General features: G+C 42.3%; 1 protein-coding gene across 5 annotated transcripts in view; it reads right to left on the bottom strand.

The window, feature by feature from the left end:
* Positions 1-26,340, bottom strand: part of Osbpl1a (oxysterol binding protein like 1A) — a 173,134-nt gene that overhangs the window by 36,943 nt on the left and 109,851 nt on the right. For 4 of the 5 annotated variants that reach the window (XM_028759474.1, XM_028759476.1, XM_028759475.1 and 1 more), the window contains one exon: positions 15,994-16,150. In XM_028759474.1, the coding sequence (XP_028615307.1) occupies positions 15,994-16,150 (157 nt within the window). Of the gene's footprint in view, positions 1-15,993; positions 16,151-23,806; positions 23,829-26,340 lie in introns of those variants that run through there. The other variant, XM_028759477.1, reaches the window with a different exon arrangement.

The raw sequence follows: 26,340 nt of genomic DNA, 5'->3' as shown, positions 1-26,340 counted from the left end.
GAGAGAGAGAGAGAGAGAGAGAGAGAGAGAGAGAGAGAGAGAGAGAAATGCCCAAACAAAGCAACATGAACCAAAAAGTCCACAAAGATACCGTGGGCACCGGGTCTAACCTGTAGTGTGGTTAATACACCCAGCAAGACTCCATTAAAGAACATTGATGTTTCCTTTTCAAGTGGGTATCAACTGCAGGTAGCTTCTTGGTTGTGGGTAGGAGTCCACGTCTACTTCCCCTTCTCAGTGATGGTGCCCCCATCTGGCCTGAGTATGTGCAGGAACTGAGTGTGCAAGTTGCCACAGTCTTCATGAGTTCATACTGCATTGGTCCTGTTGTGTCTGAGACACAGTTTCCTTGGGCCCATCCATCATGTCTATCTGGCAATCTCTCTGCCTTGTCTTCTGCATAGGTCCCTGAGCCAGAGGAGAAGGTCTAATGAAACACTGGAGTTTTGTTGTTGTTGTTTTTGCTTGTGTGTATATCTACTTATAAGAATTTTTAAATAAATGGAAAGATATTAATCTTTTGTTACACTTGCAGGTTTAAATTAGTTTACAAAAGTTTGTACACAAATAGTTTTTTAAAAATAGCTTCTATATTTTATATCCTAATAAAGGTTTCTCCCACTCTGGCTGGAGTTTTTAAAATTACGTCCTAATTTTAGTTACTAAACTGCATAATGTCTCAAGGCTGTATCTCCACAGAAAGCAGTCAGGCCTTGCAGAAGGCTGTCCCTATTCAGACTTTGAGCCCTTCAAGATCCTCAGGTCCCTGTGCCTTCCTGCCCCCTTCAGAAAGCTCAATAGCATATATGTTATTTAGTTTCTGTATCTTTTTAAAATTCCATTGACCCTGCTGAAGAGAAGACAGAAGAACTCCAGGTTGTTTGCAATAAGCAGAGCTTTCAGAAATGCTGTAACATGAGAATATCCCTGAGCCAACGTCAAGCTTTACGGATGACATGAGAATCTGAATACTAATGACCCCAGCCACAGTAGACTGTCTGTCAATCTTATCACTGAATCCTCACAACAGTCCTGTCCACTGAGCACTCTTATGAAATACCTTGTGCATAGTCACAACTGCAGTAAGCAGAAGAAATGGAATTTATTATTATAGAGCCTGAACTCCCAGCATTTAAAATTCTGACTTCCATTCAGGACTGTGAAACCTGAACTAGTAACTCACCAAATATTCTATGATTAAGTGTTTCTACTTAGGAAATAAAGTTACAATGTTTCTTCCAGATCTTCCTAATCACCGTGAGGCTAATGTAAGTAAGCGGTACACACAGAGCAGAGCAGTGTTGTTTATATTATTTACTATGCTCTATAAACTCCATTTAATAGTTAATGAGCATTTAAAAAGGAATATTGTACACCTAGGTCCTAGTTGGTTTTTTGTCAACTTGATACACCCGGTGAGAAATTGCCCCCAACAGAATGGTTAGTTGGCAAGCCTGTGAAGCATTTTCGTGGTTAATGATTGATACGGGAGGGTCCAGTAACACACAGGGTGATGTCACACCCGGGCAGGCGACCCTAGAGGTATACAGAAGGAGGCTGAGCAACTCACGAAAAGCAAGCTAGTGCTAGTGTTCCTTCATGGTGTCTGCTTCAGTTCTTGCATCTAGCTGCATGCCCTAACTTCCATCAGTGTTAGATTGTGATCTAAGAATTGTAAAATGAAATAAACCCTTTTTTCCCCCCCAAAAAATGGAAAGGGCCTCAGGAATCCTGCACTGTGGCACAGAGCTGAATTGAACCGGAGAAAACATTGTCAGTGATGAGGAAGAACACAAGGGCAGGTTCTAAGTGTTTGCGAGTGCCTGAGAAGGACCCAAAAAAGAATAATTCAAGAGGAAACTTATACCATGTGCTTTAAAATACTTAAGAACTTGTGTTTATTATTAAGGAGACAAAAGATCAGGTTACCAAGTAAAACAGTTTGGAAATATATTAGTGCCTGGATTAGAAAACACAGTATATAAAGACTCGATATAAATATATAGACCCAATTTAAAATTAAAAAATTCCCACAAAAACTTCACAAAGACAGGGCATGTATAATAAACACATGGGCAAATGGTTAGTGTCATTGAAGAAAAGCTACCAAAACCAGAGAGGCTCGAACTCACAGCTGTGAACACCAGATACAGGTGAGGGTGAGGGGCAGCATGCACGCCCACAGGAGTAACTTGACATACCTATGTGAAGCAGCACTGAATAGCTCTATGCAGCCAAATGTGTGTGTTTCCTATAACCTGATAACTCTATCCCTGAAAGTGGCAAGAACAAAATCCATACCATAAAAAGACGTCTATAAGAGTAATTACACAGTAACCTTATTTCCCACTTCAAATTGGAAAAAAATCTAAACACACCATCAAAGAAGAAACAGGCATGTTCCAAGCATGGCACATCACTTACCAGTATCAAGAATAGATGTTGATAATCAGGATGGATGGAGATGCCCCTAAAAACACCACAGCAGGTGGTCAAAACAAGATTTATAGCATGCACTATGATTCCGTTTGTGATCCCATTTGATAGTAATCTAGAGCAACAGAAAAGACAACAGCGGGAGTGTGTTTGTGGAGGGTGTGGTGGTCAGAATGAAAATGGCTCCCGGGGCTGGAGAGATGGCTCAGTGGTTAAGAGCACTGACTGCTCTTCCAGAGGTCCTGAGTTCAAATCCCAGCAACCACATGGTGGCTCACAACCATCCATAATGAGATTGGATGCCCTCTTCTGGTGTGTCCGAAGACACCGACAGTGTACTCATAAATAAAATAAATAAATAAATCTTTAAAAAAAAAAAAAAAAGAAAATGGCTCCCATAGGCCCATAGGTGTGGCCTTGTTGGAGTAGGTGTGTCTTTTGTCTGAGAAAGTGTGTTACTTGGGGTGAGGTTTGTGGTCTCAGATGCTTAACTTCCCCAGCACCATGATGGTATGCCTCCTGCCTTGATGACAACGGACTGAATCTCTGAACAGGAAGCCAGTCCCCAGTTAAATGTTTTCCTTTAAAAGTGGCCATGGTCATGGAGCATCTTCACAGCTAAGAACTCTAAGACAGGGACTGAGTGAAAGGCAGTTGCAGAATGTTCTGCAGTGAAGAAGTGTTCTAAAGCTTGATTGCTATGTTAGCTATATGTGAATGTGCATTTGCCCAAAATCTCCAACATACACCCTTTATTATTTTTGTTTTACAATGGTCTGACAGTCTATTTTGTGTTGCTAATAACACAAGAGTAAACAAGTAATAACGGCCTTTATTTGGTTCACGGTTTGGAGGCTAAGGAAAGCAAGAGACTAACATCTAGAAGGGCCAGCTACTGCAATGTAATATGGCAAAGGTAGCAACTGTGTGAGAAGTCTTTGAAACCTTAACAAACAAGCTTCTGTTTGTAGTAGGTGGCAGTGAATATGAAGGCTCACAACTGGTCAAGTCCTGCCCCTCACTTTGGATCTTATAAATTATATGTGTAGAGTCTGATTATCATTCACAAAACCTAGTTCTCTGAAGTGAATGAGCTAGGGTCACTTCCTTGATTTTAATAAATTTAAATCACATATAAAACTGTATGCATCTATTGCTATAATTCAGAATTCATTATAGTGAGGCAGTTGACTGCACTAATGGGAGAGGATGTAAGATTATCCCATCTTCAGGTCACAGTGGACAGATGGGAGCGTCCATGTGCAGTAGGTAGTGTGCTGGGTTAGTGAGGAACATCAGTTTGGGTACAGGATTACTTACAGTCCATTTCCTTCAGAGGTGAGTACATGACGAGGTAGGATGCCTCAGGAGGCAGGGAAAGGGTGGCTCTCTCTGCTTACCCATGTCTACCATCTAAGGTTTTACACACTGAGCACTAGAGATGTGATCCACTAAAAGGAAGAGAAAACTGAGGAGAGCATGATCTTTGGGGCCTAAAGGAAGAGGTTTAAGGTCAGAGAAGGTGAGGATGTGCAGAGTAGCGCACTGCACAGATCGAAGCCTCCCAAAGCCTGCAGCACGCACTGCTTGGGCACAGCTCTTCCACAAGCAGCTCTGCTGCTCCCAGGAGGCTGAGGCTTTGTCATTACTCGTAATGTTGTTGGTGTCAAAGGTAGAGCAGCTTTTCCTCACTACCTAGAAATCTATGCTAGGAACATGAATCTGCTGCAGGAGGCTGGGAAGCCTGGCTGTGGTACTGAGGGACTGGCAAGACCTGGAGAGCTTGCTCTTATAATGTAGTAAACAGCTGATCCCTGAACACAGCTCTAGGATATGATGATTTTTAATAGACTGTGTCTTCCTAGAACACTGAAGACAAAGAGTGCAGATCTCTATTTGAGATAAAGCAGAGATTATTTAACAGCAAGTTAACAGAGAAGCAGAGAGAAAGCAGGCAGCAGCACGCCTCTGCAAATGTGACCGTGCTGTCTGTGGCTCTGAACTTTTCAGCCTAACTTTAAACCCACCTTCCTTCCCACAATGAGCATAACAACTCCTTTGTGCTTGGCTTTTGAGAGTCCAACATCCTGTTCTAGCTTCCTTTAATGGTGTGTGATGCTTCTGACTGCTTCTAGGATAGTTAAAGAGCTGGCTCCTCCTGTGTGCTGAGCACAGAACCCATCGATGACAGGAACATCAGCTGCCTTCATGTCCTGTCTGACAACCACCCCTTTCTTAGAGTTCACTTCTGCTTTGAGAGGTGACAGGGCTGCAAACAAGTGGCCTTCTGAAGTCTGCTTCTGCTGAGGAGGCTTGTGTTGATTATACTACAGAGGAAAGCAGCCCAAAGGCTTGACTGACTTTCACTAGTACTAAGAAAAGTGTATTATTACTGAGCAAAAATTATTTCCATTAAAATGGCAACATTTTAACCGTTATTCATGCATCCTTTGAAGAGCTCTGCTTTGGTGAGAAGCTGGCAGGCATGGGGCTTACAGGAAGATAGCATGCACTCCGAGGCTATCTGTCCAGGGCGCACTTCTATCCCACTCTTGTTAAGAGAAGCAACACTTTTGTGTCCTTTTCCCTTCTGCGGGCTTAGCAACTGTTTGGGGGAAATCATTAAATGGAAGAAGGAAACAGAATCAAAACCTGAGGCAAATGACCTGAGTTCTAGGATAGGATGTTTCTTTCTCTTACACAACTCTGTCATTCTAAGTAGCTATAAAAAAGCCTACAAGTTTACAATTCCCTTTTGTTTCTGTATGTGTCTATGGTGTAAGTGCAGATGCAGAGCAGAGGATATCCTACTCCCTTGCCCTTTGCCTCAGGCCTTTGAGACAGGACCTCACTGAGCCCAGAGTTAGACAGGCAGCTAGAGCATCCTAGCAATAGTCTCTTGGCCAAGTCAAGGTTCTGTGCCTCAAACCTGCCTTACCTATGAATCAGAAAATCTTTTAAGAGTCAAAAAGTAACAATACAGGTATTTTAGAGACACTGGTTTACAATCTCAGTGTAAGCACTGACTACCACTACTATGCACATCCTGTGAAGAGCCTTGGATCCACAGTGCCGAGTGAGCCAGACTCCAGCAGTCTTCAAACCCAAGCAGAGACAGGCCCCACCCAATGTGCTGTGACCAGTACTCTGTTCTGCTGAGCTTGGAATAAAAACAGGTGAGGCCTAGATGGGATAAATGCCTGCCAAAGTCAGGAGCCATCTTGCCCACAGGGCGAAAGTGGCACATTAAGTGGGGGACTCACTCCAGACTATGTCAGAAGACTTGAAACACAAAGCATGTAATGATGCTGTAAAGAACCCATGGTCTGGACCCCCCCCCCCCACACACACACACTGAAGCCTACTCTGCTGAGAAATGCAACTGGCTCTTCGTGGTTGTGTTCCCCATGTGGTGCTTTGGCCCCAGGAAGCTACTGTACTGCACGCCTTAGATCTTATGAGGAGCTGGGTACACCCTGCTCTACACAAAGCACATCACCTGCTCACACAGTGCTGTACTGCACTTGGGAACAGCACAGTCTGAGCTCTGCCTATTTTCCATATCCACGTCTGTCCTAGAGGGCAGCACTGGATGCTTCCTTGTAGAGGAGAGGGGGCTGTGGTGCAGTGTGAGCCACTGGCACCCTCGCAAGTGCCTCAGAGTATCTGCTGTGCTGAGACAGTTCACTATGAACTTCAAAACCTGACTCAAGATGAGCAGGGATCCCATATACGCAGTGTTCTGAAAGGAGTGGCCCCTCACCCAAGATCTTACAGGAACAGAGAAACAAAGTAACAAATATTTAAATGACTTCTGTGGTTTTTACAGCAATGGCTTCTGTACTTCAATAACTTTTCAAATCCTTTTTTTTTTTTAAATCTGTAGCCTTTCTTCCTTCTCTTTTCTTTTCTTTTCTTTTTGAGACAAAAAAAAAATACTTCCTGAGCTAAGAACCAAAGAAAACAAAACCACAGAACTCTAGGTAGGTCCCCTGAGGCAGTTCTCTCCTGGAGGCAAAATCTGGATTGGCACAACTCCAAAGAGCAAAAGACACTTGAATATAATCCTAGAGACCAAATCCCATGGGTCAGCAGACCTTAAGGTACCCAACCTATAACTTAACAAAAAATGTACAGAGAATATCGATTAAGGCAGACCATTAGAAGACCATGTTACACCAAAAGAAATTTCCTGATGTTCAAAACTATGTGCTTATAAGTGTGTGTGTGTGTGTGTGTGTGTGTGTGTGTGTGTGTGTGTGGTGGGGTGGGGTGTGCAGGAGACCACCTCAAATAAATAGACAAAGCATTAAGCAAGACCAGTGAGAGGACAGGCAAGTACAGATGCAGAAGGGATAAGAAAAAAACGCACAATGGTGTGTATGTGTGAAAATGTCAATGAAAGCTGTCACTTTGTATACTAATTTTAAAATTAATTAAAAACGTAACAACTGTGTACTTTGATATGTACTTAACGACTTCTTTGACACTGCAAGAACTAAAACTGTTTCATGAAACAAACTTGAAATAGAAACTGGATGTTTCCCTAAGAGACTGAGAAGGTCTCTGGATCAGAAGGAGAAAGTAATGAGACCTCTGCCAAGGGAGAGGCAGTATCAAGGGATGGAGGAAGGAGGGGCAAGCCTAAAGGCTCTCAGCACCTCTTGTTTACACCACTGACAGTGTACACTAGCTTGGCAGAGCCCAGCCATATGCTCTTATCTGAAGCAGCAGCAGCTACTGCCCCCAGCTTCATTTAACCACACTACGAAATGACATGGAAATAAAGGACAGTGCACTTAGAGTCCTTATTTCATGCTTACCAGAAGAAGGTAGTTTTCTCCTAGGATCAATGTGTTCATCTAGTTTCCACTTTTCCAAATGACACTTTTTTTTTTTTTTTTTTTGGTTTTTCGAGACAGGGTTTCTCTTTATAGTCCGGGCTGTCCTGGAACTCACTCTGTAGACCAGGCTGGCCTTGAACTCAGAAATCCGCCTGCCTCTGCCTCCCAAGTGCTGGGAGTGCGCCACCACCGCCCAGCTCCCAAATGCCACTTTCAAAGGACAAATCTAACTTCTAAAATATATCTGAAGCCCTTTCACTTAAATTAAAAGGAAGGCTTGGGAGCTAGAATCTGCAATCTCGGCACTCTAGAGGATGAAGCAGGAGGGTTGCTGTGAGTCTAAGTCAAGCCTGGGTTAAATAGTGAATTTTGGGCTAGCAGAGGCTACTTACAGTGTAGAACTCTGCCACAGACAGACAGACAGACAGACAGGAGAAGTAAGCAGACAGCTACTCTTCCTTCTGTATAACAGTCCTCTGTATCTGTGAGTAAAAAGTCCCACGATGCCTTATGCAGATCACCTAACGTAAGCATCACCTGTCAGTGAGGTTTACTTTACTCCTATTTTACAGACAAAGTTGAATGTCAAATAAATTATACCTTAGCCTGTGGTCAGGAATGTGGCACTGTGGGATTCAAACCCCCAAATTTCTTAGTAACTACATTATTATAATTTACTGATACACCTTCTTTTTCAAAAAGACTTACATAGATGAAATTCAAGTCATTCTAAATTTAAAGGCATCATTATTTAAATCATTCTGGTAAATCTATTTCACACAATGAGATAAAAATAGAAATTCTAAGAATTATTTTTCTTTTTGAAAAGCTTTTAAAAAGCCATGTATGATGGTATACAATTTTAATTACAGCACACGGGAGGCCTAGGCTAGTGGATTTCTGTGAGTTCTGGGTCAGCCTGGTCTACATAGTGAGTTGCAGGTATTCTAGGTATACACAGAGGGATCCTATATAAAAAGAAAATAAGCCTGGAGAATAGCTTTCACATGAGAAAGCAGTTTCCTTGATGATCATAACAAGTGGTAAACGTCAGCATCCTTTCAGAAGACCAGGTGAAATGTTGGGTTTACTTATGCACTCTGTTATGCTTCTGAACTCAAGGCCACACTTAATATATCACAGATTTAGATGGAGTCATCTGTAAGCTAAATGTGCACACATACATCTGTTTAGTTGTTCACAAATAATCAAGTTACAAACTAGGTAAAAACAAAACAACAAAAACAAGATACCTAAAAAGCTGGGGTTACTATATATTCTTAAGTGAAAAAGAAAAGGCCAAGTTACAATGTTCCTTTTATCTACAGGCAAAACAAAAGTAGGCTAGTCAAGTCTCAGTGTAATGAACTAAAAATAGACCATATGCAGTACTCAGTTGCTTCTAAACAGCATTTCCCAGTAAAATGAAACAGGGTTCCATAGAGACAGCTGTCTCTATGTCTAGAGCAGAAATTAAACAATATAAGCCTGCAATACCAGAAGGCAAGGTGACTCTCAAAGACAATACATATGTAGTGAACACATATTATACCCACAAGAGATTGGGGACAGAGGAGCTGGCTCAGTCTGGAAAAGTGGTCACTTTGCAGGCATGAGGTCCTTAGTTCAAATCTAAAAGCTGGGTATGCAAGATGGGAGGAAGAGACCCCTGGACTTTATTGGTTAGCAAACCAGGCCTATGTAGTGAAGTTTCAAAGCAGTGAGAGACTGTATAAACAAACGACTGAAAGCACCTGCAGAATGACATGTGCTGACACACATGCACATGAACAACTGAACATATAAACACAAAAACACACAAACACAGAGAGCATCACAAACACCAAGATGGAATCCTATTGAGTGGACAAAGAGGGGGATGAAGTAAGATATTTACACAATTCTCATCTGAGTGTTCACACATCACTCTTGAAGTGAAGCCAGATAACTTCCCCACTTTCCACTTCCCCACTCCTGGGATGACAGATGCATGCCATTTTTAAGCACATGCTGGGAATCTGAACTCAAGTCCTTATCATGCTTGCGTGGCAAGAATTTTTTGACTGACCCATCTCCCCAGGCCAGCAGCTCTTTGTAGAATCCTGTTAGTAAGTGTGGGAGGAATGACAGGTTTGAAATAGCACTGTGTTGTAGCTTCCAAGGAAGCTTCAAGATAATGAACAGCAACTGCTGCTAAAACCATTAAGGAAAACACTAACAGAAAACTGTCCCATGAAACAGCTAGCTCACAGTGCCCAAACCAGGATGTAGCAGGAGGTACACACGGCCCCATAGTGTGTGTGTCTACGAAGTATACTACATTAAATAGTATTAATACTACTTATCATAATTAGTATCAACCCTAGACCTGTTCAAGCATCTGTGACTGCAGTGTTTGAAGGACATTCAGGGGCCAAGGTCCCTGTGTTAAATGATACCCCAGACATGTGAGCAACCATATCCACACTGTGGCTTATTCTTTGGGGCAAATAAAGGGCAGGAAAAGGTAAGAAGAGAGGAACAGAAAGCCTAGTGATTCTTCTAACCATTTCTGACAAACCGAGCGTGTGAAACTTCTGGGTCCTTATCACTAAATGACATTTAAGATCCAATTACTAAGACACATTTATGAGACAAGCAGGAAAATTTGAATACTAATTAAAATTCTGAAGATAAGGAACTACTCATTTATGATAATAAAATGGTTTTGTGTCTGAGTAGGGGAAAGAGTCTGGGATGAAGAACACATTGGCAGCACTTATGCTATAACGTAAACAACGCAAAGAATATTAGAATAGTCCTAATGTGCACAGAGCACTCTGCTTTTCTTCCTTTCTTCCTCCCTTCCTTCCTTCCTTCCTTTCTCTCTCTCTCTCTCTCTCTCTCTCTCTCTCTCTCTCTCTCTCTCTCTCTCTTTCTTTCTTCCTTTCTTTCCACTCGCCCTTTTTTGATTTGTTTGTTTGTTTATGTTTTTGAGGCAGAGTCCCCCACCCCCTCTAGTCCTGGAACTCACTATGTAGACCACTCAGGCCTCCAAATCACAGAGACAGCCTCTGGTGGGGTTGTAGGCTTGCACTACCCACCTGATACACTTCATGTTGTCTGGCACTAAGCTGAAGGTACCACGTGATGAAAACTGGTTACAGCAATGCAATGCAGATTTTAATTATTCTTACAACAAAATATGTATAAACGTAACACACATGTTAATTAGCTAGATTTAGCCAATCTACAGTATGTATTTCAAAATACCATGCTGTATACAATACACACATACAATTTTTTCAATTAAAATTTTTGTTCTGAAAAATAAATAATAAAGACAATGTATCTTAAAGTTATTGGAAATGAGATGGAGTTTTGGTGAAACAAAGGCATCGGCATGAGAAATAAACACGCGGGGTTCATAGCTACGTGTTCTATATTTCTAAGCATGCTTGAAATTTTATGCAATAAACGTTAAAACATAAAATTTACACCTAAAAAACTAGTTTTTATTTTTTACAACCCAGATAGAGAACACCGATGTACTAGCTGATGTTGTGTTTAGTTGCTGTGATTACGGATGCCCCAGAAGACTGATCACTCACTCACAGTCTGTCCATCTGTCTGTCCAGAACAGACCGGGACAAGCCCTCAGATTTACATGAAGTTCATCTTCACCATAGCTTCCTTACATAATGCCCAAGCTGGGACAGGCCCTGTGGTTGTACTAAGTAACTAACAAACTAACTAATCAACCAACTAACTAAAGCACTTCCAGGCTACAAGGAGGCATCTCTGGAGCAAGGGTGGGCCTGTGGGCCTCACAAAGATCAGTTCCTCCACTACCTCTTTCCAGTGGAGCATAGGAATGGATGAGCTCTACATGGTAGATATCAGTTTTCCTACAGAGATCCCTATCAGTAAGCAGCCCAACCTGCCTTTTGTTTCTTCCTAACATATGCAAAGTGACCCCACAGTCTGCCATTAAGCATGTTGTTCTTAAATGAAGTCTTAAAATCTCCTGACTAGTGCCTCTTGACTAGTCTTTCTTGACTAGTCCCTCCTGACTAGTCCCATCTGTCAAGCTGGCACCGTTCTTTGTGGGGGAAGACTTGGAATGCAATTATGTAGAAGATGAATGCCCTGTAGCCTGAGTGGACTGCTGAGATGAGGTCCCTGCTTCAGCTGCTGCCATCTAAGTTGCCAGTCTGTTCCAGTGCCAATGTGCACTGGCCTCCAGGAGCAGGCACTGGCCTCCAGGAGCAGGCACTGGCCTCCAGGAGCAGGCACTGCAGCTGACTGACTAGCAGTATTCAGCCTACATTCCAGCACAGTGGAACCCTCGCCCAACCTCCACACTGCTCACAGGATCGCCCCACTGAGTTACTATAGCAGGCTGTTTCTTAGGATTCTGTGGGGTGTTCAGCTGGTCAGGGGACACCCCACGCCTAAACTGCTTGAAGCTCTCTACTGCTGCTCTCTCCTTTCATCCCAGACAAGGCAAGAGAGAGCACAAACTCCTGCTGTCCCCAGATCCTTCTACAAACCTGCTGAATTCTGGGCAAAGTTCTTGCTCTTTCTCTGATGGTTCCAGTGTAGTGAGAATTTTGGTTTCTTAAAAAACACAGTTATACTATATGAATGGTTTTGTTTTTTTTTAATCCAAGGTGTGAGATAAGAGGCTACTTCAGATTGTCTACAGCCAGTACGATTGTCTCCTATCCTAGGAATGGTGTGACTTTTGCCAGTTGCAGATAGTTTATATTTAGAAGTCTGAGAACTCCTGAGAAGGTATACATGTGAGAGCCCTGGGAGGGCCTGTGTTGGCTGCAGCTCCCCTGCTGCTGCATTTGCTACTGCGGGATTGCTGTTTTGCTGAATTGCTGGTTGAAAATGTCCTGAAAATGAAGACTGGACTTGCTTCAAGAAACTTGGTGCCCTCCATCAGCAGGAAGTAGTCTAAAGAGGTCTACGCTCCCTTTCCCCTCTATCCTGCTTTCTCTCCTACCTAGTGTTAGGGGTTGGCAGGGACTGGGATGGAGTAAGGGTTGGAAGGGTGGTAGAGCATAGAAGCCAGTAAAGTAGCTCAAAAAGAGCGTGTCTATGGCTCCAGTGATGATAGAATATGCACTAAATACTTCACATTTTCTCAATACATTTATACTTTCTGAAAAATACTGATATAGATTATAGTTTTCAACTTATTTACTTCAACTTGTCTGTGAATCTCTAGAATAAAATCTTCAAACACAGAATAGAACTGTACAACATTACTCTCCCTTCGGCTTCCTAAGAATTCACATCACACAGTCATGGAGAGCAGGGAAGCTACTGACTACATGGAGACTCAACCATCATGGATCTCAGCATAACAAACTCTTGCAATCCACGTTTAAGACAGAGCTTCACCCAAATTAACAGACAAATGAGCTTGCATTAATTAACATCAGAGGAAATAAACAATCCACCATTTCTGCTGTGAGAAATCTTTCCCCACCTCAACATTATGAAGATATTTTAAGTTTTACATTTAGGTGTTTGGTTTGTCTTGAATTTATAATTATATGAAGTTATGCTGCGGAATCTGTGCAGCATCGGTTCTAAGGCCCCAGTTCCTGGAATGAAAATCTGCAGTTCCTGATGTCAGCTATATAAAATTGTGTCCTATGTGCACAGAAACCTGCATATGTCTTCTGTGTATTTAAATGATCTCTAGATTACTTGATACCTAACATGAAACAATTACTTCAACTTTTGAAAGTACTTTCCATAGACAATAGCTTAAACCTATAGCTGGTGAACCTGGAGACAGGAAGGGACCCCCGTCTATGAGAGAGTTCATTGCTCTCCCTCCCTGTAGTAGATGATTACTAATTATTCCATACCAAATCCCCCTCCCTTTTTTTCCCCTCACTGATCTGCCACGCTAGCTTTATTAAAAGACCAGCTTTCCTCCACATGATGATTCTCTACAGGTCAATCTATCTCCTAGAAAAGTCTGAATTAAATATTTTGTCACAGACCTTGACACTCAGTAGAGAAAACAGCATCCTTTCATGTGATGTGGCTCCTGGGTTTGACTCTTGAAAACCCTCTGTGCTTCAGCAGACACTTCAAAACCCACTTCACAGCTTCCAAGGAAAAAGAATGTAATTCGAACTAAAACTGTATTACATCTACAGATCAATCTGGCAAGAGGACCTTTATGACAATGAGTATTCATTTTCAAAATTATCAGTATCTTTTTTATTGTGTGGGTGGGTTTTTTGGGGGGTAGCTAAAATTGATAAGCTTGCGACTTCCAATAGCTGCTCCAAGTATTTCTTTTCCTCTAATTTTAATTCCAGTTTCTGTTGATAATTAACAAAAATGTAATTCTGTATATAACAACAACCTTGCCAAATATTTTTACTAACTCACAATTTCTCTATGGATACTAAGCATCTTCTATGTAGACAAATATGTCGTCTGTGGATAATGACAATTTTATTTCTCAAATTTTTGTGTGTTGTGTCTCTGCCTATGAGGTCTCATGTTTGATTTCTGATGTTGTGACTGCCTTAATGCTCATCTCTAAGCACTTGTTGTAGTGGTTGACACTGGAGCTGTTCCCCTCCCTCCTCCCCCCAATGCAGTCTGCTGAAACACTTCCTAATGAGAAGCAAGTTCGTCTGCTAGGAAGGATCACTTATGTCTTCTAATCTGTGGATGCTGCTGAGATAGGGAATGGCATTCTCAGAACCTCCCCCGAGTCCAGCAGTTGTTTACTACCTGTTTTGTATTTTTACACTATATCCAGTGACACGCTGAAACCCACAGGCAAACCTTTACAAGGAGAAGTATTTGGGGGAAAGTACTACAAGTTAAAAGATTAGAGCTCAAAAGAAATTAGGGGCAAGTACAGAGAACTGCTCGTTTGGGATCTGGCCCAGATAGCAAGAAAGCCTTGTCAGGCTGAGCACTGACCTGTCAACTAAGGTATATTTTATGAGAAAAAAATGGGTACTGTCTAAGTGAATGGAGTGAGATTTTAATCATTGTTAAATTATCTTTCTATTGGACAAATAGTTTCATGAAAAAATTAGAAAAATGGTTGAAAATACTTTTAAAAAATTATCAGTATATCAATTAAGATGGGTTTACAATATCCCCTGGCTATAGGTGAGCATTACAAAACATGGGCACTTCAAGCTACCTTTTCCAAGCCTGCAATTATTAAGGCTTCTGACAATTTCGGAACTTCTCTCCTTCTGATGAAACAGAGTAACAGGAGAACAAGTCATTACACTTATAATCTTAATAGGATGCCCCTTACTCATAAATGTAACTTGTCTGGCTAAGTCTGGAGTTCCTTATGTTTTCTCTCCCTACAACTTGTTAACAATTCTGAGTTGCATTTTTGTATCCTTCTGGGTATGATTAAGAGAGCAGAATAGATTAGTATAGCATAATCACTCTGAATACAAAATAGCTACCGCCTTGTAACAGTACATACACAGAAGGGTGAAAGGCCAAAGGGCATACCCAGAGGCCACAGTCCAGAGCAGCTGCTTGGCCCTGGCACTGTACTTATTTGGATATTTTAATAACTACCTAAAGAACTCAAATTGTTTATTTCCCCAAAGATTTTGCTTATTTTGTCACTGAGAACACACCATGTGTTTAGTAACTGGCTGTGTCTCTTACAGATATCCATCTCAGGTTTACTAGGAGGTATTTCATGTCCAGGATAGACATACATCAGTCCTGTGTGCCACAGTTATTGCTGCTGACTATGGACAAGCGTTGTAGAACTGGCCATGGTTCACTACTGGCCACATCATCTGTAGTAGTGAAGCCATTGAAGTGTCAGAATCAACAAAGAAAAACTGCTTTAATCTAGACAGCTTCTAAGTCAGGGTCACATGAACTTTATGGTATTTAAAAATCCATTTATATTTTTTAAAAGAAATGCAAACATAGAAACATTTTTTAAAACAAGGGAATGTACATATCAGAGCAGCACTGGACAATGCTTGAGGCAGCTATGGTCAGAATCTTGGTGTTATACAATCTATAAAACACACAGAAGACTGTTGGAGAAATTAACTACCATCTCATCATGAAGACAACAGGATAACCCACTTGATCGTAATTTTATAAAACTACACTCTACCACTCTGTGAACTTGTTCAGAAGCCAGAGACCTGTGGTGTCTGTTACATCTCATCATTTGGGACACTCTCTAGCACAACCCCCTGGGGAAATAAAACACTAATGTCATTAGAGCATATACAATGAATGTGGTCCGCAAATCCCGGACCTTAGCAACAGCCTTTGTTTCAATTTAACTAGATTCTGACAGCAGGCTGGCAACATTACTATTCACTCTTAAAACCAACAAGAAGATCAAATGACTAGGAACCAAAATAGCACTGGGAGGCAGTCATGAAAGATGAATGATGAGTCGGGAGCAGAGCATCAGTTCCAACGGGGGTTCTGAGAGCCTCACTCCCAACTGAAGGATCAGACACTCCCTGAAAGCCTGGGGGCCGAAGCCAAGCTCTGCCCTGAATGTCCAGGGAACATTCCTCCAAGCAGACAAAAAAGAGTGCTTCCAATCCTGCCTTGGAGGTGGCACAGAAAGCAACATAAACATCCAGTACTGGGGAGGAAGCAGAGGAAAGCACTCATTTTCAAGCCCAAGCTGTGTGATGGTGATGGCTGACTACGGTCCAAGACCCCATACCTGTGCTTTTTGATGCCATTGGGGAGCGCATCTCCCCCACCACAGTCTTTTCCTTCAGACATTCTGTGTTTTCCACTGCTCACAGGCACTTCGTTGTCTTCAAAGGAGTGTGCTGTCACAGTTTCCAGGCAAGTCAGCGACCCCTCGGACTCGGAACCTGTGGCAGAGCAGGCTCATGATAAACATACTGAACTTGGGTGCAAGGCTTCACTAATAATGGCTATCTCTCAATGCATTGGGCTGTGAAACTCAAGCAGCCTACTTTGTCCTTTCTCAATCCATCCCCAGACACCTCCTCGGGGATTTTAGAGAACCCACTCCCACTGCGGCTCACATGGATCTATGTGACAGATGTACACTTATATAAAGTTACAGTTAAACTGATTTTATATACTGAATACTTTAAGAAATCATATTCAGTAGTCTCCCACCCCCAAATTTCTATTCTCTCCTTCTCAAGGCATCTTAACTTTAGCATACCCAAAAAAGATTCAATTTTAAAAACTTGTATATAAAGGAATATCTACAGTGTTGCACTTATGAGAAGTTTAAGTCACATCAAATCTTGCAGTAAAAAAAGTAAAGGTAATTTTAAGAATACATGTAGCAACACTGCTCTGGCATGACTCGTCTGAATTTTGGTGTCCGTATATCAGCGTAAGGCAGTTGTTTTAAGGACATTTCTAGTTGCCTAGGTACTCAGAATGGAGCCATCTGCTTCCTGGGACCGAAAAGATGATTCACTTCTGAACCATGCGTGGCAGCTGCCAAGACTCCCACAGTCCGCATCTTCAGGAGCATCCTCAGGACACTTTGCAAGAGGTGAGGCAAGGCTCTGGATTACCATCAAGTATGTTAACAATCTCCTGGCTTACACATGAGAACTTGGGATCCAAACCCCAGTTTCTGACTCCTGACTGAATAGTTTGTTTCAGCTCAAAGCAGTAGCCACTCATCCTCTAGAAGCCTTTTAACAAGAGGCCAGTTTCTAGTCAAACACTATTCAAAGATGGTCAGTGACCTCCAGCTTGACTCTACCCTCTTGTGCTCAGCTTTAAGAAACTTGCCTTGCACAGCTGGAACAACCAGCTTGGTGCTTGTTCATGTGGAACTCGCATCTGCTACACATGAACTACAGCTCAGCCCAGTAGCAAGCGCCTTAGGCTTTTCTCCTCTACTACAAGCTAGTACTTAGCTCAATGTACAGTCTTACTATGAACCCATTATGTTGATTCAGAAAGGAACTGGGATACAGTGCCAGCTTTACCATGACTGCTTGCACTATGTAGGACATCTTGAGCCCCGACTTGTAGAAAGGTCACAGCTTTGTCCCCTTTCATGCATCACAATACAACACACACTAGTAGTCCTCCCACACACACACAGTTTGGCTTGTCATGTGTGTTAGCTTCAAAATGCTTGGTCCAGGGGGTGGCACTATAAGGAGGTGTGGCCTTGCTGGACTAGGTGTGGCCTTGTTGAAGGAAATGTGGGGGTGGGCAAAGAGAGCTTCCTCCTAGCTGCCTGAGGACGCTGGTCTCCTCCTGGTTACCTTCAGAACAATATCTTGGATCCTTCTCTAGCGCTATGCCTGTTGCCATGCTTCCCGCCATGATGATAATGGACTGAACCTCTGAACCTGCAAGCCCCAATTAAATATTGTCCTTTATAAAAGTTGCCTTGGTCATGGTGTCTCTTCACAGCAATGGAAACTCAAACTAATATATCATGGTTTTAGCTCCTTGAGGTCAACTATGGTTCAACAACTATATAGAAGATTCCAGAAACCACTTATAATCTTTAAATTGTGCACAGCAAGGTGATAGCATCTAATGTCATCTTTGTCCTGGGATGTGGTGGTAAATGCTAGAAGTGGAAATACTTCTAACAGGAGCTCCAGGAGCAAGCTTGAGTCACAGCTGGGAACGCATCAGCCAGCAGAGTTCATGAGCTCCATGCCTGTATCCTATGACTTGTCTCTGTGTAACTATTACAAATTTCAAGAGTTAAACAGCGTTGTCTTAGTACGATTTGAAACGCATTTTCACTATATAATTTAGATGTAAAAAATAAAAATGCAATTAAACAGTCCTTAGATTTATTTTTCTGAAATACTGCTCCACACAGGATACTCTGTTTGAAATTAAGAGACACAAATGACAGGAAGGGACTTTCATACTTAGAAAGCTTTGGTTCGTGGGTTGTTTTTAAACTAAAAAGATGTGTGATAAACAGTAAACAAGAGATAGGTAAGAGCTTCTCTGAGCAAAGACAGACTTTCTCCAAATAAGATCTCAGCGTGGTGCATACAGAAGCTGAGGCCCCACTCTCATGTGCATTGGTCATTTTAGGAATATGCACATGGGACCACCATGCTCATCTCAGGGACACAGAATCACATGGCACTGCAGACACTAGTCCTCTCTGGCTAGTGGTTCCTGGAAACTCCCTGTGTCTCTTCTCTTTGTCATCTTTCTGTTCCTCCCCCTTCCTTTTCCCTGCCCTTACCTCCTCCCTAACTCTTCCTTCCTTTTCCCTGCCCTTACCTCCTCCCTAACTCCTCCTCTGTCTGGACTATCAGTTAAAAAGCTCTGACAAAACTTACTAATTACCTCTATTCTGCTGAGTCCAGTGGCCATTTTTCAATTCTAATTGTGATTCATCTATCATCTCTGACACTGCTCAATTTACCCCTCCCTTCCTAGGTACCATGTGCAAAGCAGGCACAAGAGATTCCCAAACAGTGAGCCCTGGCAGCTGTCCATGGTCCAGCAGAAGTGCACTGTGTGGGAAACAACCGTGCTCACTAAACCATTGCAGTAACAGAGGTCAGAATGGGGACAATGGCCATCAGGCGTCAGTCCACTCCCATAGTTGAGAAAGTGTCAGCGAAAGGCTGAGGAAGCAGACAAGAAGTAAGACAGAGAGGAGAATGACAGTGTCACATCATAGCAACTGTCCCTAGTAAGAGGTATGAACGAGTACTGAAGCAACAAGGTGCTTATAAAATAGCAGAGGAAGATACAGGAAGGAGCGTGAACCATATACATACTACGTAGGATTTTTTTTTTAAAAGGTAGCAAAAGCAGGCAGAGGACAAAGAGGATAGAGAACAAATCAGGGGTGACATCCTTCTGTTTTATATTGGAGGTTAGAAAACTTTGTTTTCTAACAACTGCTTTTTACCTCATGGGTATGATGAGCCATGAAGTTGATTATGTATGACAGTAGAAATCGTAGCATCCTTGGCAAGTGCAGAACCTCATGGCAAGCAGTGCAGTACCAGGCCTAGTACATCAGTATAACAAAGACTGCTTTCACTAGCAACAGGGACCTATTCTTCATGCACACACCTTTAGCACAAACACTTCAACCCACTTCCAAAGCTACACTGCTTCAGAGGAGAGCTACAGTTCCAAACTATTTAATCTCTCAATTACACGCTTCTTTTTATAAAAGTTGCCCTGATCATGGTGTCTCCACAGTGACAGAATATAACTAATATATAATAATAACATAATAATATATATAACTAATGTTATAATATAACAGGGATGTATTATTAAAGGAGATGTTTCTCATGCTTCTCACTGAGGTGAGCAGTTCTGCTTAGTGTGTGCTTGCATCATGCTATGCTCTGTGCTATGGGCCTAAAAGTGATGTGGCCAACTGATAAGCTGATAGTGGGCCACATCCTGCAGAACTGTGAGTCATCTCAAGAACTTGTTACAGTGACGAAAGTGAACATACTGAGGTGGGATTGGCGACACAGCGATATGAATATATCTAATCCTACCACATGGCATGTGCAAAAATGCTTAGAAAGGATGATTAATTAATGTTCATAAATTTACAATAAAAATAACAAGAAAAACACAAAGACAAAAATGTAACTCCAAACAAAAACCTGATGAGTCAAAGGCCTTACAAACTTAATATATGAACTGGATTCTGGTCCATTCAGCTCTGACCTCAGCATCACTTTCAAAAGATCATATGGGATCATAATTGCTCCCACTGACTTCCCTACTAATTCTATTGATTTTTTTCTAATATTTTTCAATGAAATCACAAAAAGTTTAACAATATATAGTTAGACTCACACCATGTTAGCCATTTACCTTTCTTCTGAATTTTCTCCTACAAACAATTATGATTCTATAATATGCAAATAAACTCAAAACTTTTAAGATGCCTCACTGGTCCCTGAAAAATAGAGCAATGGGACTCTGATATTTCTGGCACCTCTCCCAGATCTTCTTCAGGGCAATTGGGACTATCCATCGAGCCTAAAGATGGTGAATGGGAAACTCGGTGTAGTTCCTAAAGGAGTCGGTGAGTTGTCATGGAAGTTATCGTTCACAGAAAAAATACTGCAACAAAACACTCTGGAGAAGCCGAGGGTCTCAACAATCTCTGTTAAATCTTGGTTAAAGTAAACAGTAGTAACATCAATAGAAGGGCGAAGACAATAGGAAGCCCTCTAATGTTTTTAATGTGTTAGTTACTCAGATGTTTAAGACTCTGATCATATTAGAAGTCAGAACTATTCTCAGTTCTGATTGAATGTGGCACTGTGGTTTGACTATGAAGTACACTCCACTCTTGTAGATCAAAGGCTATCTTCAGAAAAGTGATTATGCGGAAGGGCTCTGACTGAGCAGTGTGTCCATCTCCCTGCTGTCCATTGAGGGTGGGGTGGAAGGCGGTGCCTGAAGGAGAAGGCAGACTACTAGGGGCTTTGAAGAATACATCCTGTTCCTGGTACCCGCCCATCGCTCCTTGACCACTTGCCAGCCATTATGCACTGAGCAGTGTTCTCTGTCATAGATTCCCTATTAAAGCACACTTTGATGTTCTGTGTCACTGTAGGCCGAATGACATTAAGCCAGTCAACTCTGGCCTAAAACAAATAACCTTTTCCTCCTCTTAATTGATTTGCTCAGGCATTTTGTCCCAGTGACAAAATGTGACTAACAAAGTCTCCTTTCTAACCAAAATAGCACGGGCCAAGGACTGTGACTGGGTTATGGTGACTCCAACATCACCCTGGAATTAAGATAATCCTTACCTTTGCCTTTTCAGAGTACAGGAGTGCTCCAGATGTTGACTAATTAATCCTTCCTACCGTTAAAAGGCTGGAAGAACAGATCAGAAAGTTCACACTATAAACTTGCCAATAATTCTCCTGGGCTGTCCTGATAGGCATTCTGACATGATCTTTGAAAACTAGCCCAAGAACAAACAAGGCCGAAGCAGAAGACTTGGAAGAACTGTGGACAGTGTCCAAATCCTGCTTCCTCCTCTACAGTTACAGGAAGGGGAAGAAAGGCAGGTCCGATTTAAAGCTTTTAAAGCTTTCATTGTCAATGGTTGTCCACGAACTAGAGCTGTTCTTAAAAAGCCTAAAATAACCCAAGGTACAGCTTTAATGTCATGGCCACAGTTTTATTTGGCCATAGGTATAAATGCATAAACTCAAAAACAACAGGAATAAATAAGTGAGCAGAACAAAGAAATAAAACTGACTACACTCCTATTTAAATTATGAACTGAAAATAAGATGATTCCAGAGGTGGTTGCCAAGAGACTGCTGTAGCAATTATAAGGGACTGAGGAGAGCATGAAGCAGAATCTTGGCCATGTATTTGGGTCACAGACATTCTAGACATCCTTCCCAGAAGGAGTCTGAGGTCAAGGCAGCCACAGAGCATGGTGACGCTTGTGACAAGAGCTTCTCAAAAGTACTTGCTGGTCCCTAAGGAATAAATCTATTCTGTTTTCTTCAACTTGTAAGATCTTTACATGTAGTTGAAGAATTACATGAACCACAAAAACATGCTTTAGAAAACATTAATGTACCCGAGTACGAAATCTCACATTCCCAATAAGTCTTGGTTGACAGCCTCTTCTACACTAGCTTCATGAAGGTCACAGATGCATCTAATAATTCTGCAGCTGAAGCCTCGTTACAGAGGAACTGTACTTCGGAAGGGAGTTTCATGTGACCAACAAGCCAGCATTTTTAAAGTTCCTACAACACACTAGCTAAAAACTAGCTTCAGAGACAGTTTGGATAGTTTAATGAAATATAGCTGGTATCCTCCAAGGACTCAACATACATACATACATAATGGAAGACATACATAACCACATCTGTAAGCACACATGTTTGAGAATGTTTGAGAATGTGGGGGGGGAGGTGTTCTTAGGGAAGGTAGGGCCAGCTTCTGAGAAAACCTGACAAATAGGTTTCAGCAGGAAGGATAAAGTCAATTACTTCAAGGCAAGGCAGAACATTGGGTGTTACTAAGAACTGGGTGCTGAAGGTGTGTGCCAAATATAGCATGGCACAGTCAGAGAGGAAGGTAGTCATAGAGAAAGACAGAGTCCTCAGAGACTGGTGTTACACAGGTCAGACAACAGAGTTTGGGCCTGAACCCATAGGTGACAGAAGCCAGCAGTTATTGTACAAGATGATGACTAACATTTGATTTAGACTTTGCATATGGCCCTGATATATCATTTCCTATGGGACTCTAACCACAGGCTTAGATTAAAATCACAAGAGAGGATTTAAGAATTTGGGAGTCCCGATGTCCAACATCAACTTCCTAGGGTCAAAATCAGATTGGTAGGACAGACAGTACTGTACCTGGGGGGGAGGGGGGCTAGAGAGGACCCTTGAGTTACTCTTCCCACCCTCATGGGTGCAGGTATTGCAAGTTCTTAATCCAATCTCTAGCTATCGCCATGTCACCTCTCCTCACGTAGCTATGTAATCTGCTTTCTTGCCTCTTCTATGAGAGTATTTGTGAAAAGCCTTTGATAGAACTCAGAAAGCTGATGGTTGGTCTCTGCATGGTACAGACCCTAATTAATAATATCTGCAAAGATCCTATTTTGCAAATGAGGTACTGTTTACAAGTTCTAGCCATAGGTCTAGAACTGCTTCTCAGTACACCTAGGGACATAATGTGTGGAAAACAGAGACAAAGAATGTGAATAGGAGACCTAGCAAGAGAGCGGTGTCATATCTCTAGGGTCCAAAACAAGAATGGCTAAGGCCAGAGGTGAGTGGTAATTCGATAAGACCCTCACTCACTTGCTGACTTCATACTTGCTGAGCACTTCTTTGACTAACATCTTTGAACTGAACACAAGTACCTCCCCCATAGAGTAGCTTATGGTCTACTTGTGCGCAATCAACAAACTGATGCTTATTATGTGAAAGGCAATACCAGAACGGAGACTGACTGTAACGATTCCATAAACAGAAAAAAATAGGAAGTAAGATATTAAGTACAATAGACTATAGATGCCTTAGCTAAGAGACTTTCAAGAAGAGGAAAGTACAAAGAACAGAGGCCCGAGGATACACATGGCAAATTCAAGACCTAGCATTGGCTCAGTATGACTGGAAGAAGGGAGATGACAAGGCAGGTAAGAGAAAGTGGCAGAGAACCAGGTCATTTAGGTGCTAGCACTTATAATGGCCATTGGAGGGCTCTGTGGAAAGGCAATGCAGATCCATGCCTCCAAAGGATCCCTCAGCATCCAGTACTAAATACTGTGAGATCTAAGGTAAAGCAGAGAGACTAGCTGGAGAGCTACTGAGACAAGGCAACTGACACACAAAAGATACTGGGTCTGGGTAGATTGAGCACATGTGTCTAGATTTTGCTGTCTTTTAAAGGTCGATCTGACAGGATTTGATGATGGGTGGAATGTGGAAAAAAAAAAGAATCTCTGGTGGACCATACAAGGGTTCAACACTGGACTCTGTGAGTGATAATGCAGACCCTCCACTTACCAAGGTGTAGAAGTCAAACTTGTGGGAAGGGAAGTGTGCAGGAACTCAGTTCTCTCATACACACCTAGTGGCATTTAGGCGTCTCTGGTAGACAGTGAAGTACTAAGCAAGTAAGTGTTTGGATGAGTTGGGAATCCAGGTGAAGAGTGAGGCTGGAGCCACAGAGCTGGCAGTTATCAAGATGGGGGCAAAGTCTAAAGGCATGGAATTAGTGCCACATGGGCTGTGATGGACATCTGAGTCACCAAGGAGTTGTTAAAGTGCAGATTCTTTTTTCTGCCTTTGAACTGGGCCCTCAGGTTTTATATAACTACTAAACTTTCAAGAGATCTCCATGTTACTGGTCTGGAGAGCACATGTAGAACAGTCATGGCTTATCAAGTCTTGACAGAGCAACACCATGTTGTCACAAAGTTCATGCTCTAGAAAGCGCTCATGTTTCAAGTAAGTTTATGGCTTTTCTGTGGTCCATACTTATAGCTTTGCTTGGCCACGTTTGGTTACACTAGCCCGTAGGCAGAACATGTGCAGGTCTATAGTGTGAAGAAGGAAGAAGAGGAGGCTCCTTGACTGTATCAAAGCTGCAGGAAGAACACAGAGAAGGCACTAGTGCATGAAGGGAAAGAGCACTAAGAATGTCTGCTGTAACCATGAACACAGGCACAGCAGTGGAGGCAATCGATGGCCAAGGGCAGATGCTTCAATATATATCAATGGAACAAGGAGCCACAGCTGACTGGGTAAAGAAAGATGCCTTTATGTGAGTGACAGGGACGAGAACTCAAGGCACAGAGGAACTGGCGTCAGTACAAGACTGTTGCTGTGATAAGCATCATGACCAAAAGAAACTTATAGAGGTGTTTCAGTTACTTTTCTATTTTGACAAACATCATGCCCAAGGTTACTCAGAAAAGAAAGCATTTAATTTAGCTTATGGTCCGTGACAGCAAAACAAAGGCATGGCAGCAGGGACAGCTAAGAGCTGTCCTTCCATCACAAGGAAGCAGAGGGGCACAATGGGAATGGTACTAGTCTTTTGGAATCTCACAGCTTGCCCCTAGTGATGCACCTCCTTCAACAAGACCATGCTTCCTAATCTTTCCCAAGTAGTTCCACCACTTAGGGACCATGCATTGAACCACAGAAGCTCATGGGGTCCATTCTCATTTCAAACCATGCACAGGAGGAAGGGGACACACCCTGATCACAGTCCTACCACTGAAGGAAGCCAAGAAAGAAACCCAGTGGCATAAATCAGATACTATGAAGGAACACTGCTTACTGGCTTAGTTTGCTAGTCCAAAGTTCCAATGTCTTCCACATTCTTCCAAAAAACTAACATGGTCAGATCTGTTACAGAAATACTCAGCATTAGTTACTTTTAGCTGCTGGGATAAACACCACGACCAAAGCCACATCAGGAAGAGTTTATTTTGGCTTACAGTTCCAGAGGGAGAGTCCCTGGCAGAGGGGAAAAATGGCAGCAGTGAGACAGAGTAAGAAGCTAAAGGAGCTCATCTACAACCACAGGCAGGAAGCAGAGAGAACAGAAATGCAGGAAGGCTATGAACAGTTAAAGCTGGTCCCCAGAGATGTGCTTCCTCTAGCAAGGCTCCACCTCCTAAAGGTTCCTCAACCTTCTAAAGTAGCACCAACCAAGGACCAAATGTTCAAATAGATGGGCCTGGGGAGACATTCAAACCACCACACAGACCCTGTTATCTACGTCTATAGAATACAAAGGCATACAAAAGGGAACGGGGTGCACATGCCTATGAGATGCTGGCTCTGTTAGTGGAAACAAGACAGTTTCCCAGTGACATAGGCAATATCTTCATTGGATAACAGATTTGGCAGGTAGCAAAAGTGGATGGAAGGAACAGACACAGACTTAAAATTAAGAACTGCTGGCAAGGGCTTACAAGTTGTTGCTGGAGACTGACACAGGAGAGGAAGCATGGCCTGGAGCTGAAGAAGCTGACTCCATCTGGGGAGAGAATGCAGCAACAGATTATAGCCCACACAATCCAAGCAGGGAGAGAGGATACAAGAGGGTCATAGAGCAAATGCCTTGGTGCAGTCAAAGAAACGTCAGGGCGGGGCTTTAAGGAGGGCAAAAAGAAAGGAGACAAAGGTCTTGTTATGGACTATAAAACTGAGATTCCAGAGGAGAACATTACAAGGAAGACAAACTTGGGTCTGAGCTTGGGAGTGAGGCTGCAGAGGACTGGAAGACCAGATACCTTATCATACACGTCACTGTCTCCTACGCTACAGACTCTCCTCCTAGCTTGCCAACAAGCCTACTCATTCCAAAGACTGAATCTTTCTTATCTGGCTACGTTTATGCCTAACCAAGCAGCTGAGATACCATACATTTAAAATATATTTGACTAACAAAATCCTCACAATACTTAAGAAGCATAAAATGCACAATAAATTCTAATGTAGACATTTATTCAATAGAAAACAAGAGAGAAAGAGAGAGAGAGAGAGAGAGAGAGAGAGAGAGAGAGAGAGAGAGAGAGAGAGAG

This window comes from Grammomys surdaster, unplaced genomic scaffold (genome assembly GCF_004785775.1).
Source record: "Grammomys surdaster isolate TR1022 unplaced genomic scaffold, NIH_TR_1.0 126298, whole genome shotgun sequence".
Taxonomy (NCBI): domain Eukaryota; kingdom Metazoa; phylum Chordata; class Mammalia; order Rodentia; family Muridae; genus Grammomys; species Grammomys surdaster.
The sequence above is the reverse complement of the archived record's forward strand: the minus strand, read 5'-3'. Positions and strand labels throughout refer to the sequence as shown.